The following is a 19,902-nucleotide window of genomic DNA, read 5'->3' on the forward strand; positions in this document are numbered from 1 at the left end:
TCTTTGCATTCACTATTATTAGCTTCACCTGCAATTCATTGTGCATGGCATGCGGCTGTAGGTGCGAGGCCTAGGAGGCATCCCAGGTAGAAGAGGAACCACTTGAGAGGGTGAGCCTTGCAAATAGAGCCTTGCAAGGGCTCAAACCAAGTTTTTCAGCAGAGAGAGAGAACAGTCCTGTAGAGTTCTACAGGATGAAGAGCTCAGTGTGAGAGAGATTCAGAGCTAGGACCACTGTGACAAAGAGAAAGAATAATCCCACCTGGGTCAGGGACCTGTTGGGCCAAAGCCTTGGGAAAGAAGGGCCCAGAGCACAAGAGGGCAGGGCCAGATGGCCTAGTGCCCAAGAGGACAATGTAATATCTATGAAGAATAGTTGTGGCTATGGGAGGTTGCTGGGGGCCATGACTATCATCCCTGAGTTAATATAGGATCCTAGAATCATGGCTGGGGCTTGTTGTCACCAGTTTTGGAGAGCTGGTGTCCAGGGAGTAAGAGTCCCCCAGGAAGAACTGGTGTCCAGAGGGGTCAGTGCCCCCAAGAAAGGGGGAGAGAGACAAAGAGAGAGATTGAGCTTCGTGGGGGCCCAGAAAGAAACTGAATAGTGGGTTTGGAGCCCCTACTCTGGACAGGGAGATGAGTCTGAGAATGAACAAAACTAAGTGGATCATCCAGAGCTCATGACTTGCCCCTGTATATTTTTAGACGCTGCCCCTGTATAGTTTTACAGTCATAGCACATCAAATCCAGAGCACTTGCAATGCTTGTGTGCTCATACCTGTAGACAAGAACTCTGCCTTTGCTGGTGGAGTTGACCAATAAATGCTTGGTTTTATACAATTGGAGAAAGTGGTGAAACTCCATTAGGTTAAGGAATTTTATTACATGATCACCTGCCAATTATCTGCAGATAAATCAATATTCAAACTGAGAGATAGAATCAATCTAAGTCCGTCATATTCTGGCTTGTAAAACAGCCCATTGGTGTGCAAAACTAGAGATAATTTGTCCCAGAGGTACCCAGAAAATATTTAGATTGTCAACTTAATGTTTAGTCCCAGAGCCTGAAAAATATTGGCTCTTTGTTTCATAGAGGGGAGGAGCAGTAAAAGCAGGCATTTCTGTTGGATCCAGAAACAAATAATACTCCATCAGTTTGACTTTTTCAGGGTAGAGAGCACCTTATATTTTTGTGTCCCCTGTTTGTGAAAGAGAAAGAGAGATAGATAGAAAGGAAATGTGAGGGAAGAAGTGGGAAGATAGAAAAGCAGGCTAAGCAACCACTGAATTAATTGTGTTCCTCTTTCTCCTTTTAACTATCTCCCTCTTAGAACAGTCCCCTTAACATCAGTAGACCCATTCTTTGAATAAAGCAGCGGAAACCTTCAGTGACAGCTGCAGAATCTGTTCTCTCTCTGTCTCTGCTAAGGGACAGACATCACATGACCATTTTCTGTATGGGTTTTCAGTGAGTGCATTTTTATTTTATTCTTTAATCCAGTGGGTGGGCATCTGTGTTGAAGTAATATAAGAGTATGTATAAATTAATGTGTTTATATATGTATGTGTATATTTATTCTAACATAATACACTAATGTCACCTATATAACTGTATACAACTATGTATAAATTGTGTGTGTGTGATTTCAAAATAACACAGGGTATTTGAAAGACCTCACGCTGAATAATGTATACAATTCTGATGACCAGTCTTCAAGAAAAATTATTTAAAAATGGAACAGATGCAACAAAGACCAATCAGGATGACCAAGGGCATGTCTAAAAGAATTTGCCATTTCAAGCCCTGGTAAAAAAGGTTATATCAGGGAAAAAGAGGCTTTCTGAAAGTATATAGTGGGAGGGAATAAAAGGAAGGGAGGTGAAAGCTGTTTAAATGAAAGAATAGTGTAAGGATGTGAAACAAAAAGGTGTATGAACTGACCATAAATTTGTATAGGCTGATCGTTAAACAGGGAGCATGTAATAAATGTGTTCAAAATACATTGGGCTTGACTTGATGCTCCCAGGGTTATTTTCAGGCCTAGGGCAGATCCACATAAGAGCTGATGTGCTGCAATTGGAACTAAGGTGAATAGTCGGTACCTAAATCCAGACTTGTAATCATAAAAGCTTTGGTTAGCTGCTGCCTAACCCTGGATGTGCCTCAAACCCTACAGACATTTTCATGTTTAAAGTGAAGATTTCCTGAGTCTACAGAATTCAACCTGTGCGCTAAGTCAGGATAGCCCCAGGCCATATGCAGTTTTGCACCTCAGTTATGCCTAACCCTGTTAGGATTTTGAAACTGTGTTCTTCTGCTTAGGAGCCCTGAGAAGCCTAATCTCCTAGGCTTTCTCAGAGCACAATTAACACACACACAACACACAATGGGTTTCTACCTAAATTCAGTGGTGTCAAAATCTTGCTTTAAAATGTGTCTGGTGCTGCCTTCCTTTTAATCAGTAGCTCAGTGTTTAGCACACAAGGAACACCAATGTTGTTTAAACCGTAGCTCAGTGTTTAGCATCCATACCCAGAACATGGGACACCAATATTAAATTCCCTGTCTGTCTGAAGGAGCTCAAACTCACGCCCCAAAGGAGATGACTCAGACTACCAAAGTCATGAGGCTGAAGCCTCAGGTGACCTTCTCCTCTTTTCTGCATGCCTATAATGTGTTGTGTGCATGATTATCTAAGTCCCCAAAATACCACTGATACAAGGGAGTGACATTCCACTTCTTGAGATGTAAGTAGGCATCCATGCACATAGCTATACATACCACAGAAATAGTGACTGCCCATATGTCAGTGACATTTCTTGCTGTTCGATGACCAAATCTGTTTATCTAGGAGCACAGAAAAGTCTATAGTGCCACCCAAGCAATGAGGGCATTAATTTTGCTGTGGGTGCCTCCACAGATGTGGACTGAACAGTCAGGGCTGACCAGTCTTTTCTTCTTCCCAGTGGCAGTTTCCTGGAAAAAACAGATGCGCTCTCTGGAGCAAGCAGAAGAAACACGGATTCCCTCCTCCTAAGTGAGTCCCCATAACATTCCTGTGTATAGTCCGACCCCCATTTGAGTTTTCTCATGTGCTCTCTCTGGTACTTTTTGCCTTGAGTGCTGTTCTGCTTAGTGGTATGGATTCAACACAAGGGATGGGAATTTTGCTGTTGACTTGAACACCATGAAGAGTGTAGTCCTTGTTCCCCAAAAAATCCCTGTTGTATGGCAACTTGAAAATGTGGATTTAAAATGGGTGCCAAATAGTCATGGATAAAACATCACTACTAGTCAGGGCTAGTCCAAGAAACCCATTCTTTGGAAAGAGTTTTAATTTTTAGATTATTTTGTTTCATCCTTCTACCATTTTCTGTTCTGTTTTATTTTGTTTGAACTGTCCCTAGCTTTAGATTGGATGCAAAGCTGTAAAGAAAGGTCTGGTTTTTCACAAGTGAAAACTACAAAACTACCAAAATCTCACCATGTTTTTGTGTGCAAGTTATGATGTTCTGTGTTTGAACATAGAGAAAACAAGAATTTTAAAATATGTTTTTCTTTGCTTAGTTCTCTATTGATTAGCTACATTGCCCAACCTCAGACAAACATTTACATGGTTTTACTTAATACTGTAAAATACGTTACTGATGGTTGTACATTATAATAAGCAGGATTTTAGCAATAAATATAAATACATGGATGGTATGATGAAGACATATATACCAAACAAATACACAATGAAAGATGCTGTCAGAAAATAAGAATGAGTTGGAGTGTTGGTTTATTTGATGATTGGTCTTTTAGGATGGGATGAAACAGCTAGACAAATAATGTGATTTTATTCAGGTATATGATCAAAGTGAAAAAACAGGGAAAACCTTCAGAGTGCGTTTGAACTAGAATTACTCTCAATTGTGCAACAAAATCCATACAAATATATGCCTGCAATTTGGTAGGTCAACAAATGTGTACAAGAGGCTGTCTGAGCAGATTCAGGTCAGTGATCTGGGTTTTCAAATGATGTTCCATTTACTTTTGAAGTAGCCAGATTCCTTTAGTTCATAGAGAACATGGTCTGTTAAAGTTACCTGAAAAAAAAGGGAGTAAGAGCCAATCATAATAGGGTCACTTAAGATTGATTCAACAGAGGAGGAAGACCCAACAAAGAAATTTGTATTACGGCCAATATGAAGTCACTAAATTAAATGGATTTTAGCGAGAGCAAAATACATCCGCACTCAGAATGAATAGGTGCCACAGTTTGTTCTGAAACACTTAACTTGAATGTGAAAATGGATGCTTGATGCTTCCTTGCTTTCCTCAGGGCCAGAAGGTAGCAGCAGATCTCTTTCCTTCTCAAAGAAATGTCCATCCAGTTCATTTTCCATATGACCAGACTTGAAGAAAGTGCCATCAGACTTGGTTCAGGTTCACCATTTTCTAGGGTGCCCAGTTTTTGACCGTCATCAGGATAGGACCTGCGTGTTTCTTGCTATGGACACACAATCCTGAAAGCCCTGATAGGTCTGGCTCTAAACCAACATCAGCTCTCAGTTGCAAAGGAAAATATCTAAAAGCCTGGGGAACACCAGCCAGAGCCACATCTGTTAGAGCTCCTATGTTCCCCAAATGGCAGGGACTTGGTCCTGGAAAACTTAGATAAAGCACAATGGCTTTTTGTCACTTGGGTAGCATGTTAGGAATCACACAATTTGAAAAGGAAATTTGCACAAAAACCAAACTTCTAAATGTGAAATGATTGAGAGCTGGAAACCTGCTTCTCAATCAGTTTGCCTATTCAAACCCATTAGTTGACTTCCAAATTATCATGGAGTCCACCTGTCTGTCTAAACTTATTTCTGTCTCATGGAAATTCCTTTCACCAACATTATGTTAATTCCAAAAATTTTGCTCTTCTTACAGGACACTACCTAGGAAAGGAAAATCAAAGCACTGTGACTGAGTTTATTCTCTTGGGACTTTCCAGTGACCCACAGCTCCAAATTTTACTTTTCTTTGTGTTTTTGGTGATATACCTAATCACCCTAGCAGGGAATGCAATCATCATGTTGGTGATAAGAGCTGATTCTCACCTCCATACCCCCATGTATTTCTTCCTGTCTCATCTATCCATTGTTGATATCTGCTATTCCTCGGTCACTGTCCCGAAGATGCTGGCAAATTTACTAGCAACGCATAAATCTATTTCTGTTAATCTTTGCTTTACCCAGATGTTCTTCATCCTTCTTTCAGGTACTTGTGAAATATCCATGCTCTCAGCCATGGCTTATGACCGCTATGCTGCCATATGTAACCCACTGCATTATGCCAGGACTATGAACAAAAGGGTGTGCAGGCAGCTAGCGGGTGGATCCTGGACAATGGGTCTTATGTATTCACTTGTTAACACAGTTCCTGTATTCAAGTTGCACTTCTGTGGGTCCAATGAAATTCGGCATTTCAGCTGTGAGCTTCCCCTACTACTAGCAATATCCTGCTCTGGGACATTCACAAACAAAATAGCTCTTCTTTATTCTGCTGTCACCCTTGGTTTTGGCACTTTCCTCCTCACGTTGGTTTCCTACATACATATCATCTTCACCATCTTGAGGATACACTCTGCAGAGGGTAGACGTAAAACAATCTCCACCTGCAGTTCCCACCTCATTGTGGTGGGTTTATGCTATACAGCAGGTTTTCTTCAGTACATGAAACCCAGTTCCAGTTCCTCAATGATCTTCAATCAAGTTTTCTCCATTCAGTACAGCATCTTAACCCCCATGTTAAACCCCATCATCTATAGTCTGAAAAATAAAGAAGTGAAAACAGCCTTGGGCAGAATATTTGAACAAAAAAATCAAGTTCTCAACTCTGATAAATAGAATACAACTGTAAAAATATTTTAAATATTTTTAATGAAAAATAATTTCTCTTAAAAATACACATGAGAAACATAGTATTGGGGTGTTCTGAGCACATATTCTTGGATGATGCTTTCACACAAATGGCAATGTATTTTTTTCCAAAAATATCAAAATATGACATTCCAGTGAATGCATAAAATATGACATTATAAGAACCAACACAAGTGTTTTAATAAGACTTTAAAACATTGTTTAGATCAAGTTAATTTATTTCAGTTAAGCCTGAATTTATCTTTACTTTTAAGCTATTTGGATGTCAGTTCAATTAATAATTATTTCAATATACCAAATAAACCAAAACACCTGTAGCAGTAAAAATGGCTCTGGATAGATCCCTGAATATGATTATCCAGTGGTTTAGTAGTAAGCCTCTGATCCCTGGAAGGTAAATGTAGGGGCATTAAATTCTATTGCATTAAAATTGATCAGAAACACCTTGTTCCTGAAGTCCTTGAGAAAACGTATTTTATATCCTACCTCACTCAGAAATGTACAAGGAAACAAGGTGACAGGCATGTGGTACAAACCAGAGTAGGTGGAAGTCACAAAACACCTGATTAGAAGAGTTGACACTTCAGTAGTTGTGGTGGGACGCAACGCATGATTGGGCGGTGAATGTCAAGGGCTATAGGCTGTACAGGAGGGACAGGATATGAAAGTGGGGGCATGACGCTCTATATTAAGGAGGAATACACATCCTTGTTAATTAGCAAGGAGTCAGGGGAGAGGCACTCTGAAGTGCTTCGGGTTAGAGTACAAGGCAGTCGAGGGGAAAGGGACTTAACAGTGGGAGTCTACTACAGACCTCCCAACCAAGGAGAAGAGCTTGACCAGGAATTCTTGGGTCATCTCACAGAGGTAGTGAAGGCTAAGGATGTGGTAGTCATGGGGGACCTGAATTTCCCGGACATCTGCTGGGAAGAGCAGTCAGCCAGGTCTGACCGCTCACGTAGGTTCTTGGCCAGAGTGCAGGACCTCCATCTAACCCAGGAGGTGCACGGCCCCACCAGGGGAGATGCCTTGTTGGACCTGGTGCTGGCCATGGGTGATGACCTGGTGAGGGGGCTGCGGGTGCTCAACCACCTGGGCGACAGCGATCATCGCCTGCTGGAATTCACCATCCAGTGCAAGGTGGCAAAGGCATGCAGTAAGGCAGCAGCCCTAGATTTTAGGAGGGCAGACTTCAACGAGCTAAGGAGGATAGTTGGAGAAGCGCTGAGGTCCCGGAGGGGAGGGGAGCCAGGTGTCCAAGGAGACAATCCTCCAAGCCCAAAGGAAGGCAATCCCAACCAGGATCAAAGGGAGCAGGAGAGCACACAAGCCTCCGTGGCTCACCAAAAGCATCTGGGAATGTCTCCTTGCTAAAAAGGAGGCTTACATCCAATGGAAAGAAGGGGTCATCACCAGGGAGGACTATTCTGTAGTTGCTCGGGGATGTAGGGGGGTAGTTAGGAAGGCCAAGGCAGAGATGGAACTGGGACTAGCTTCCAAGATTAAGGACAATAAGAAGTCCTTTTTTAAATACATAGGGGGTAAAAAGAAGGTCCCGGGTAATGTGGGGCCCTTGCAGGACACGATGGGAAACTTGGTCGTCACACCAGACGGCAAAGCTAACATGTTTAATGATTTCTTTGCCTCTGTCTTCCTAAGTAGGTACCAGAACAGCCACCTCCCTGCTGGGCCCCCCTCAGACCCTGGGGGAGGTACACCTGGGCCACGGGTTAGCGAGGATTTAGTTAGGGAGCTTCTGGAGGGGTTGGACGTATTCAAGTCAGCCAGCCTGGATGATGTCCACCCTGGAGTTCTAAAGGAACTGGCTGAGGTCATTGCAAGTCACCTGGCATGACTTTACAAGCACTCGTGGTGCTCTGGTGAGGTACCGGAGGACTGGAAGAGGGCCAACGTGGTCCCCATCTTCAAAAAAATGGAGGAAGGAGGACCCAGGAAACTATAGGCCGGTTAGTCTTACCTCGATGCTAGGCAAGCTGTTCGAGAAAATTATGCTGGCACACAACCAGGAGGGGCCAGCAGGGGACTGCATGCTTAGGGGCAACCAACTCGGGTTCATCAGTGGCTGATGAGGGTTTTTTTGTTTTGCTAAGGCTGGGATTTTAAGAAAGTGTATGGTATTTAGGTGACCGAAAGTCATTGAATTCTGTCAGACCAACCTGGTGGCCTTTTACAATCAGATCACCAGATCATTAGATGCGGGGGTAGCAGTGGATATAGTCTTCCTGGACTTCTGAAAGGCTTTTGACACTGTCTCTCACCCCATTCTCATTAAGAAACTGGGGGGCTGTGGTGTAGACACCCACACAGTCAATAGGGTCATCAACTGGCTGGTGGGCCACACCCAGAGGGTGGTAGTGGATGGGTCCTTCTCAACCTGGAAGGACGTGGGCAGTGGGGTTCCACAGGGCTCGGTCCTCGGGCCCGCACTGTTCAACATCTTCATCAGTGACTTGGATGAGAAGGTAAAAACATCCTGTTCAAATTTGCTGATGACACTAAGATGTGGGGGGATGTGGGTGCACTAGAAGGAAGCAAAAGACTACAATTGGACCTAGACAGGTTACAAGGGTGGGCAGATGAGAATAGGATGGGATTCAACACTGACAAGTGCAAGCTGATGCACCTCAGGAGGAACAACCGGCACCATACCTACAGTCTGGGGAACTCCCTTCTCGTCATTGCAGAGGCAGAAAAGGATCTTGGAGTCATCATTGATGCCAAGATAAACATGAGCCAGCAGTGTGGGGATGCAGTCAGGAAGGCCAACCATACCTTGTCATGCATCCACAGATGCATCTCAAGCAGGTCCAGGGAGGTGATACTCCCCTTCTATGTGGCACTGGTCAGGCTGCAGCTGGAGTACTGTGTCCAGTTCTGGTCACTGCACTTCAAGAGGGATGTGGACAACATGGAGAGGGTCCAGAGGAGGGCCACTTGCATGATCAGGGGACAGCAGGGCAGGCCCTATGGGGAGAGGCTATGGGACCTGAACCTGTTCATCCTCCACAAGAGAAGGCTGAGGGGGATCCAGTGGCCTGTTAGAAACTAGTCAGAGGGGACCAGCAGGCATTGGGGAAGTCCCTGTTCCCCTGAGCACTGCCAGGAGTGACTAGAAATAACAGTCACAAGCTGGCAGAGGGTAGATTCAGGCTAGACATCAGGAGGCGCGACTTCACACTCAGGGTGGCTAGGATCCGTCACCAACTTCCAAGCGAAGTGGTGCTGGCTCCTACCCTGGGGGTCTTTAAGACAAGGCTTGACAATCACCTTGCTGGTGTCTTTTGACCCCGGTACTCTTTCCTGCCATGGCAGGGGGTCAGACTTGATAGTCTGCTCAGGTCCCTTCTGACCCTACCAACCAGGAAACTATGAAATGTTGAGGTAGTATTAGCTTTTTCTTGGATTTGGGAGCTACGTGAACTAGAAACTGTTTGAAATCCATGTCATAATAGCATTTTCTATAGCCATCATAATAATCAATGAGAGTTGGACTTAATTCCCTCAAACTCTTTTGAAAATCCCTGTCATAGTCTATTATCCATTTAGGTTTTGACCTACTTAATATCAGTCAGGAGCAAGCATCCCACTTAAATTCACAACATGGAAATAAAATCATTTTTAGGTTTATGAAGTTAATGAGTCAAAATTTGTTTGTAGAAACCAGATGTATAAACACAAGTTTTATAGCAAATTTACAAAATAAAAAATCATCCCTTTGGCTTGAAAAAAGCAGCTTTTGTGTCATTATATTTATTAATTTATTTGTGCCCTTATCTGGGACTTTGATGACAATAGTACCAGACAAGAAAATGAATATATTTGTTTCAGAACACTACTGCTACTCATTCTTCTCATGTGAAAACAGAGGAATGAGGAAAGATTTGAGGGTTTTTTTGTTTTGCTAAGGCTGGGATTTTAAGAAAGTGTATGGTATTTAGGTGACCGAAAGTCATTGAATTCTAACTCCCTTCTAATTTGCTTTACTCCTCTCACAAACTGAGTTTATTGTCAGAGACAAAGTCTGTAACTAAGTCATTTACTTCAGCTAGATCTCCTATCCAGTGCTTTAATAACAAGACAATATTTCTTTAGAGCATACGTGTCTTCCTCAGACCTCCAGTTGTCCATGGAAATGGAATGAGATTCATTCATTTATAACAAAATCTCTCATGACCATTGTTGTCTACTGGCTTGTATCATAGTATCATAGTCATAGTAGCTAGAGTCGGAAGGGACCTAGGTAGATCATCTAGTCCGACCCCCTGCCTTGGCAGGAAAGAGCACCAGGGTCAGATGACCCCGGCAAGGTGCTTATCTAACTTCCTTTTAAAAATCCCAAGACTAGGAGCCTGCACCACTTCCCCTGGAAGCTGGTTCCAGGCCCTAGCCGCCCTGACTGTGAAGTAGCGCCTCCTAATATCTAATCTAAACTTACCCTCCACCAGCTTGTGACCGTTATTCCTGGTCACTCCTGGCAGCGCACGGGGGAACATGGACTCCCCCAATACCCGCTGATCCCCCCTGACCAGTTTGTAGCAGGCCACAAGGTCCCCCCTTAACCTTCTCTTGTGGAGGCTAAACAGGTTCAGGTCCCGTAGCCTCTCCTCATAAGGCCTGCCCTGCTGACCCCGATCATACGAGTGGCCCTCCTCTGGACTCTTTCCATATCGTCCACGTCCCTCTTGAAGTGTGGCGCCCAGAACTGGATGCAGTACTCCAGCTGCGGCCTGACCAGTGCCGCATAGAGGGGGAGGATCACCTCCCTGGACCTGCTCGAGATGCATCTGTGGATGCATGACAGGGTACGGTTGGCCTTCTTGACTGCCTCCCCACACTGCCGGCCCATGTTCATCGTGGAGTCAATGATGACTCCAAGATCCTTTTCCGTCTCCGTGCTGGCAAGAGGGGAGTTCCCCAACCTGTAAGTGTGGTGCCGGTTCTTCCTCCCCATGTGCAACACCTTGCACTTGTCAGTGTTAAACCCCATCCTATTCTCATCCGCCCACCGTTGCAACCTGTCAAGGTCAGCTTGTAGCCTATTGCACCCTTCTAGTGCACCCACATCCCCCCACATCTTAGTGTCATCAGCAAACTTGAACAGGGTGCTTTCTACCCCCTCATCCAAGTCACTGATGAAGATGTTGAACAGTGCGGGCCCGAGGACCGAGCCCTGCGGAACCCCACTGCCCACGTCCTTCCAGGTCGAGAAGAACCCATCCACTACCACCCTCTGGGTGCGGCCCTCTAACCAGTTGGCGACCCATTTGACCGTGTGGGCATCGACACCACAGTCTCCCAGCTTTTTGATGAGGACAGGGTGAGAGACAGTGTCGAAAGCCTTCTGGAAGTCCAGAAAGACTACATCCACAGCAACCCCTGCGTCTAATGATTTGGTGACCTGATCGTAAAAGGCCACCAGGTTGGTCTGACAAGACCTGCCACTGATGAACCCATGTTGGTTGCCCCTGAGCATGCATTCCCCCGCAAGGCCCTCTTGGATGTGTGCCAGGAGAATTTTTTCAAAGAGCTTACCCGGGATTGAGGTAAGACTAACTGGCCTGTAATTTCCCGGGTCCTCTTTTTTTCCCTTTTTGAAGATAGGGACCACATTGGCCCTCTTCCAGTCCTCCGGCACCTCACCAGAGCACCACGAGTGCTCATAGAGCCGCGCCGGGGTCCCGCAATGACCTCGGCCAGTTCCTGTACTGCCCTAGGGTGAAGATCGTCCGGACCAGTGGACTTGAACACATCCAGCCTCTCGAAGTACCCTAACTAACTAACTCCTCGCTAACCCCTGGCCCAGGCGGTTGTGATGTCTACTGGCTTGTGACTTCTTCTCCCGTTATTTCAGAGTTTACCAGCACTCCAAAGCATCATCCCACCTACATTTAAATGACTTAAGAAGATTCCCCTGTTTTCTCAAGGAAAAATTCTTTGCAGTTTTCAGAAATAAAATAACTTGGGCCAGTCATATTTTTTCATGTGGGACTGGAAGTTTAGAAATATTTTCCTCAAGGCCTTTTTCATGTCCTGGTTCCTTAGAGTGTATGTCATTGGATTTAGCATTGGGGTTACCACACTGTACACAACTGATACAATTTTGTTCATGTTCAAGGAGGATCGATGCCTTTGGGCTCACATACATGAAAATCACTGTCCTATAGTATAGTGAGACCACAGTCAGGTGTAAGGCACAGGTGGAGAAGGCTTTATGTTTCCCTTCAGTGGAAGGATTTTCATTTTTGTGATGACAGTATAGATGTAGGAGACAACTGTAAAGATGAAGGTCCCCAGAATCACCATGGCAGAAAGCATGAATAGGAGCTTCTGCGTTACATAGGTGTTCATGCATGCCAATTTCAGCAATGGTGGGATATCACAAAAGGAATGATCAACTATACTGGGCCCACAGAAAGGTAAACCAACCAATAGGATGGCAGGCATCAATAGAGACAGACAACCCCCAATTCAGTATCCTATGACCAGCTGTGTGCTTGTTCATTTGCTCATAATAGTTGAGTACCTGAGAGGGTAACATATGGCCACATATCTGTCAAAAGCCATCACTGCAAGAAGAAAAAACTCAGCTGTCCCAATGAAGAAGAAAAAGTAAGATTGCAAGACAAAGCCAGCAAAAGAGATAGTTCGCATTTCTGTAAGAAGGATGGAAAGTAATTTGGGGACTGTTGCGGAGGTATAACCCATATCCAGAAAGGACAAGTTCCCTAGAAGTACATAGGGCTGTATAGGTGGCTTTCCATCCTAAGTGTTGTGATGATCAAGATGTTACCTGTTATGGTGAGGGGGTAAATGGTTAGGAAAAGAACAAAGAGTAGGAGCTGTGTCTGTTGGCAAGCAGGAAGACCCAAGATAATGAACTCTGTCACATAGCTATGGTTCCATGTCTCTAGAGATGAATTTTCTACCATCTGAAAGAGAGGAGAGAACAATAATATCCTAAGCTGAAAGTGTTGCTAATTTTTTCCTTTATTTTTTGGTGGCATACAGGCAAGATATTCCTGGACAAGGTCTAAACTCTCATGCACATAGGCACATCTCACTCGAGCCCCTAGAGCTGAATAAAAGAGCAGAAGTGATGGGAGTACAGGACATTTAGAAAGCATGTCAGCCTTTCTAACACATAATCAATCTCTTCATTTTTTGATTCCAGAGACCACTGGTCATAAACTGATGTTTCAGAAAACCTCTGGATGGCATTTTCCAATCCGCAAAACTTCAACTTTTACCTGAATACTGATAAAATACCCTGTATTTGGGGATTCTCTCTGAATTGTAATTACTTTAAATTAATCTGTCATCAATAAGAATCAATAACAGAGATTGATTTTTTCTCTTTTCAAGGTAGCAGGAAGTGAAATAGATTTAACCTACAAATAACTTAATGCTTTGATGTTCAAAAATATTTAAATAGGATTTACATGTCCAATTCCTATTTAAATTAGGAGGAATTTGGTCTCCTTAGGAATGTCTGTGGGCATGTCTACATGTGCAATTAATGCTATTTGGCATTACTGCATAGTAAATTTACTACATACATATGCTGTGCAGCTATTTAGTACTTCTTTATACAAGTACCTGGGGTAACCTCTCTACATTTTAACAGCTACATTCTATCATCAGGTCAACATTCCCCCCAACCTCAACCTACCTGTCTGTCACCTATTGCCTCCCATTACCTCTGATCTTCATCTTCACTGCCGCACACTTGCATTTTCACAGACCTGCATTATGCATGTTGGCTTCAATTCCACCCAGGAAAGCACAAAAAACACCAGCAGACTCCCCCTATGCCTGAAGAAGGATGTTTGTACCCAAAAGCTTGCAAAGAACAATTTTTCCAATTATTAGTTCGTTAAAAAAAATATATCACATTTACCCAATGAATCTTGTCTCTCTGAAAGAGAAGGTTTTATGTATTCAAGCGAAGGGCGGGGGGTGGAGAGAGAATGCACGCAACTTTTAAAGCTTTATTATAAACTAAAAAAAAATTCCCGGAGCTTAAAGTGAGAAAGAAATGGAGGGCCTCATCACATATCTATCTATCTATCTATCTAATTATGCCCTCCACTTCTTTCTTCTTATATTTAGTGTCCCGTGCTTCAGAATGCTGGTGGGCATGCTTTAACTTATGCTTGTTCAATGAACTCTAGTTAAAGTGCCCCCACCACCATTTCGAAATCTGGGGATGCTAAATACATATGACAGGGAGGCTGCTGCAGTAACTAATTAGGACACTCCAGAAGACTCACAGACGACTTGAATTGAGTCTGTTCTGATGCATACTAATTAGCATGCACTGGAGTAGAAGTTAGTGAGGTATATAGGTGCCCATACTTTCCAGCCAGGAAATACACTTAGTGTCCCTATGTTTTTCCTGGATGACCAGGGGACCAGTCCCAGGTACCAGTCTTGGGTAGGGCACAAAAATTGCAACAGCTGGACTGCCAGCCCAGGTCCTGCCACATAGCCTGCAGTGAAGCCACTGATGATGCTTGGCTCCAAGCTATTACTCAGGGCACTCAAGTGCCCACTTACTCCTCTGGCTAAAGGAAGATGCCATGAGCTGCAGCTCTGCTCTTTGCTTTCCCCTGCATCCTCTCACAGGCATGGGAGGTAGAGGCAAGAGGAAAACAAAAAGCCCAGATCAGAACAGTAAGCAGCTTGGGATACTTATTGTGGAACCACAGAGTGGACTCTAAGCAGAGAGATGAACATGTGGCCATTCTGTACCCCACAGCCTTAATTAAAAAAAACCCTTTATTCAGGCACTCCTGCCAGTTTTATACTGCAATGGACATGACATGTATGGCAAACAGCTAACAAATACCTCAGTATGGATTTTGCTGATTAGAGGTAACAAGCTTGTAACTACATCCTGGATGCATTCATTTTCTGGCAGGGAACATGTTCAGTAACATTTTCCTCAAGGTTTTCTTGACTTCATCATTTCTCAGGCTATAAATGATAGGATTCAGCATGGGTGTTCCCACACTGTAGACCACAGACACCACTTTGTTTATCTTCATTGACTTCTGGGCCTCTGGGCTGATGTACATGAAGATCACTGTGCCATAGTAGAGTGAGACCACTGTCAGGTGGGCAGTGCAGGTGGAGAAGGCTTTTTGGCGGCCCTTGGATGAGCTCATCCTCAGAATGGTCACCAAGATACAGGCATAGGACAAGGAGGTCATCAGGAAGGAACCCAACACTATGATGGAAGAACTGATGAAGATTGTGGTGGCACTAACATAGGTATCAGTACATGACAGACTTAACAGTGGTGGAACATCACAAAAAAAGTGATTGATAATGGACCCACAAAATTTTAGCCTGCTTACTAAGAAAGTGGGCAAGCAGGGATTCAGGAAACCAGTCACCCAGCAAAACAAAGCTAACTGAATACACATCTTGCTGCTCATAAGCGCTGGGTACCTCAGTGGGTTACAGATGGCCAAATAGCGATCATAAGCCATGGCAGCTAGAAGAAAACATTCAGTGGAGCCCAAGAAGAAGAAGAAATAAGACTGAACTAAGCAAGCACTACGGGAAATAGCCCTATCTCTATTCAAGAAGACTGAAAGCAGCTTTGGGACTGTGACTGAGGTGTACCCAATTTCCAAGACAGAGAGATTGCTTAGGAAGAAATACATAGGAGTCTGCAGTCGAGGTTCTCTCTGTAGAGTAACCAGCAGGGTGATATTGCCCAATATTGTGAGGACATATATGAAGAGGAAAATGATGAATAACAAAATCTGTATGTGCCTGGTGGATGGAAAACCCAGGATGATGAATTGTGTCACTGTGCTCTGGTTCCATGTCTTCATGTTGTTGATCTCTCCCATCTAGAATGGAATTAGGAGGGAGTCAGAAGTACAGAGACAAGATATGGTGTGCATATATACTAATGAATGTGGATGGCTGCTTAAGAGTTTCAGAGAGCCCGTGTGAATTATTATGTAAGCTATGGAAATTTGTACTTTTGCATAAAAGAAATAATTAAGATTGCAGAGTAAGACCTTTACAATTCAGGTTAAGGATTATCACCTTGAAGACTCAAGCATTTACCATAATCCCCTTTTAGATCATTGACAATAAAAAAGACCATAACATCATAGGAATGTGGGGGAAAGGGCCCTCAGAAGGTCATTTTTTTAACCCCCTGCTCAAGGTAAGATCATCATTATCCAAAATTTCCCATATAGATGTTTGTCTTGCCTATTCTTTAAACTCCACAAACAACCCTGTTGCACAACCATTGAGGTATATTGCCCCCAAACACCGTGGGCACCTTAACCTGCCACAGACAAAGTGAGCAAAAGGACACGGTTAACATCTCACCACTGCAGTGGCTGTAAAAATACACCTGAGAGATCCAAGCAAGAGAACTACACCCCTTGCTACAGAGAAAGACAAAAACCCCATATCTGACCATGAGATAAAATTCCATGAGATAAAATTCCTTCCTGATCCCAAATGAAGATATTGGTCTGACACTGAGTTGAGGAACAAGACACCCTAACTAGGAATTTACAAGTTTTAGTCCCACCAGGAGCATCAGCACACCCCACTCAAAATCCCCAACCTTGGCTGCAACCAACAGGAAATGCTTGAGAGGAGGACAAGAACAGAAGGAAAAAAACCCCCCAAAACAGCCTGATACATGTAGCATCGGAAGGGAAAATAATCCCTTTCCCACCCCATGTGGCAACCAGGAAAGCCCCAAAATGTGAAAAACACTCCAGTCTTCTTTGCAATCTGAGGACAGCACAGAACGCTACACATCACAAGATAATGCCAAGGTGCTATACATTGAATCAAAGAGAAGCAAGTATGATGGCAAATATAAGAGTTAGAAAAGACTTAAAACAGCAAATATAAAGTAGCTGTGGCAATAATAAGACTTTTCTTCAACATAGGAAGAGCAAGTTTGCAAAAAATGTCCATCACTAGACTATAAAAGAAGAAAAGGCACAACTAGTAATAATAATAGCAACCTGAAGAGGGGATTTTTTGAGAAAAAGTGCTGTAGAGAAACACCAAACTTACCGTTTTCAGATCATAAAAATGAAATATGGCCATAAATTGAGATGTAAACTGAGGACATACAGACCCATATTCATAACTGTAAATAGTTTAAAGGGATGAGGTTACAAAATTTAGAGTTCTGAGTGAACTCTAGAATGAAGAAGGTGAGCTGCTAAACCAAGGATATGTTTTGGTTGAAAAAATTCTGCTTAAGTGCTTTTATGAAGGAAAATGCTTAGTTAATTGCTGTTGTAGAATGCATGGCAGTTGCAATTAAGGTATTTGACTTTTAAAAGTAGTAAGTAAAGAATATGTAGCATACAGAACAATTAGATTAGATATTGTTTAAGATGCTGCCTCTTGGTACAAAAAAAATCAAACTCAAGTGATAGAATCATAGAAAGGTAGGGTTGGAAGGGATATCAGGAATTTATCTAGTCCAACCCTGGGCTGAAGTAGAACCATCCCTATTTAAACCATTCGAATCAGGTGTTTGTCTGACCTGCTGCAGACACTCCCAAGGAGGGAGATTCCACAACTTTTCTAGGTAATCAATTTTTAACCATTCCAGAGTGAGAAAGGTCTTCCTCGTTTCCATTTTAAAATTCCATTGTTGCAATTTAAGGACATTGTTTTGTGTTCTGCGCCTCTAGGAAAAGAGAATAGTCTGTCACATCTCCTTTATAAAACCACCCTTTAAATATTTAAAGGTAGTATGAAATCCTCCCTCAGTCTTTCTTTTCCATATGAAATAATCCCAGTTCTTTCAGCCTTTTCTCATAACTCATGTTTCCTAGACCTCTAAGGATTTTGATGCTGTCCTCTGGACTTTTCTAATTTGCCCGCCCTTTTCTTGAAGTACAGTGCCCCAAACAGGACATAGTACCCCAGGTGAGACCTCATGGGTGCCAGACAGAGTGGAAGAATCATTTTCCTTGATTTGCAAGTGGCATTTCTGGTAATACAATTATGTATGCTAGTGACGTTTTTTCCAAAGAAGAGCAGGCTACTGATTCATTCAGTTTATGGCCCATTATAAACCATAGGACCTTTTCTGTAGTATTGCACCTTAATCAGTTATTCCCCAATCTGTATTTGTGCCTGCAATTGATCTGTCTTAAGTGCAGGATTTGGTATTTGTCCTTACTGAATTTCATTTGATTAATTATGTACCATTTTTCTCATTTTTCAAGGTCCTTTTGAAAGTCTTTTCATACTGGCCAAAGTTTCTGCTAATCTATCCAGGAGGGTGCCATCATTTGATTTGCTAATTGTGAACTAGATTCTGTCTTCCAAATCATTACTGAAGACTTTAAACAAAACTGGACCCAGGACAAATGCAGCAACTCCGCTCAATACTTCTGCCTAAGTAAACATTGAGACATTGATGGCTAATCCATGAGCATAATGATCCAACCAGTTATATATCCACCTTGCTCTACTTTTGTTTAGATTATATTTCCTTAGTTTATTAATGAGAATGTTATGGGAAACAGTGTCAAAAGCCCTGCTAAAGGCAAGTAATATTATATTCACTGCTCTCCCTCCATCCACAAAGGCTGCCACCTAGTACTAAAATGAAATCAAGTTGGTCAGTCATAACATGCTCTGGTTCTGGGTATCTTGCCAATAGATTAGCGTGTTTGCTCTGTGACCCTTTTTAAGTGTCATTCATTAAGATTTTCAAGCAGTATTTGATAACTTAATTGCAAACTACAATTTGGGGGGAAAAAGGCTCATTGATGAAAGACCTAGTTAAATAATGGATTCAAAACTGGATAAGAGATAGAAGACAAGAAAGAAGGATTCAGAGGAAATTTTCACCAGGGTGAAATGTTACCAGTATTGTTAACAATGTCCCATGCCACTAGTTACCTAATATATATATTTAAAAATGTTTCCATATAAGACTTTGTGTAATATGTGATCCAGACAAAACAGTCAGCAGGGACATTACAAATTTTGCATACAGTACATAATGACTAAGGTTAAGATTAAGTTCTGTATATTTAACCAAGCTTGGTGAACAGGTGATAGGATGGCATATAGAATCATAGACCTATAGAAAAATAAGGGTTGGAAGGCACCTCAGGCACACATCTAGTCCGACCCCCTACCCAAAGCAGGACCATCTCCAACTAGATCATTTCAGCCAAGGGTTTGTGTAAATGGGTCTTAAAAACCTCCAAGGATGAAGAGTCCACATGGAGATCAATGTTGAATATTGCAAGACATGCAAAGTGAAAGAAAAAAAAAGAATTTCTTAAGGATTTTATTGGGTTCTAATTTAATCATATCAATTTATGCAAAAAAATATTGTGGAGAATGAACTATAGACCCCACAGAGTATGCAAATTTGATTTTCAAAAATGACAATTTTTTTTAAGGAGAAATAATTTTTTGTTATATCTTTTATTGGATTGAATCTACAGTTGGAAGAGATGTTGGAAAATTTGGCGGCATAAACTGCCCAGATACGCTGAAAAATGCCCAAACCTGGTAGAACATTTCTCACAATATACAGTTATTCCAGTAAAAATATCATTAAAAAAATCTTGTCTCTCTCACATTTCTTCATTTGTCAAAAATCACTTTTAAAACTTGCCACAAGTATTTAGTTATTATTCATGGCTTATTATTTATTATTTTTTATTGTTCCATTTTTCTTCCGGAGAAAAACCCAAAAGATAAGTAACAATAAACAAAAGAATTATTGAGGAGCAACAAGAATGAACAGAACAGGTGGACAGAATGTTTTCCAAAAGTCAGAAAAACTGAGAGGTGATATTCTTAGGATAACCTTTAAAAGCTTTAAATGGGGGGATTAATGTAACTTTTCTTTCTTTTTCATGCCTACAGAAGTATTTGTCCCAAGTTTTCATTCTTATAAATTCAAATAATCTATGACATTTATTTCAA

At 42.4% G+C, this 19,902-nt stretch overlaps 2 protein-coding genes across 2 annotated transcripts; one reads left to right on the forward strand and one right to left on the reverse strand.

Moving 5' to 3' along the window:
• Positions 1–3,696: 3,696 nt before the first annotated feature.
• Positions 3,697–5,883, forward strand: LOC149862676 (olfactory receptor 5BS1-like). The gene is made up of 2 exons (XM_090054049.1): positions 3,697–3,703; positions 4,925–5,883. Exons 1-2 carry the CDS (start codon positions 3,697–3,699, stop codon positions 5,881–5,883), a joined length of 966 nt encoding a protein of 321 aa, XP_089910175.1.
• An 8,960-nt stretch (positions 5,884–14,843) lies between these two features.
• On the reverse strand, positions 14,844–15,782 carry LOC149862677 (olfactory receptor 11L1-like). The gene has a single exon (XM_090054050.1). It carries the CDS (start codon positions 15,780–15,782, stop codon positions 14,844–14,846), a length of 939 nt encoding a protein of 312 aa, XP_089910176.1.
• Positions 15,783–19,902: the final 4,120 nt, after the last annotated feature.

Source organism: Crocodylus siamensis, chromosome 6 (genome assembly GCF_052110815.1).
Source record: "Crocodylus siamensis isolate JL-2025a chromosome 6, ASM5211081v1, whole genome shotgun sequence".
Lineage (NCBI taxonomy): Eukaryota > Metazoa > Chordata > Crocodylia > Crocodylidae > Crocodylus > Crocodylus siamensis.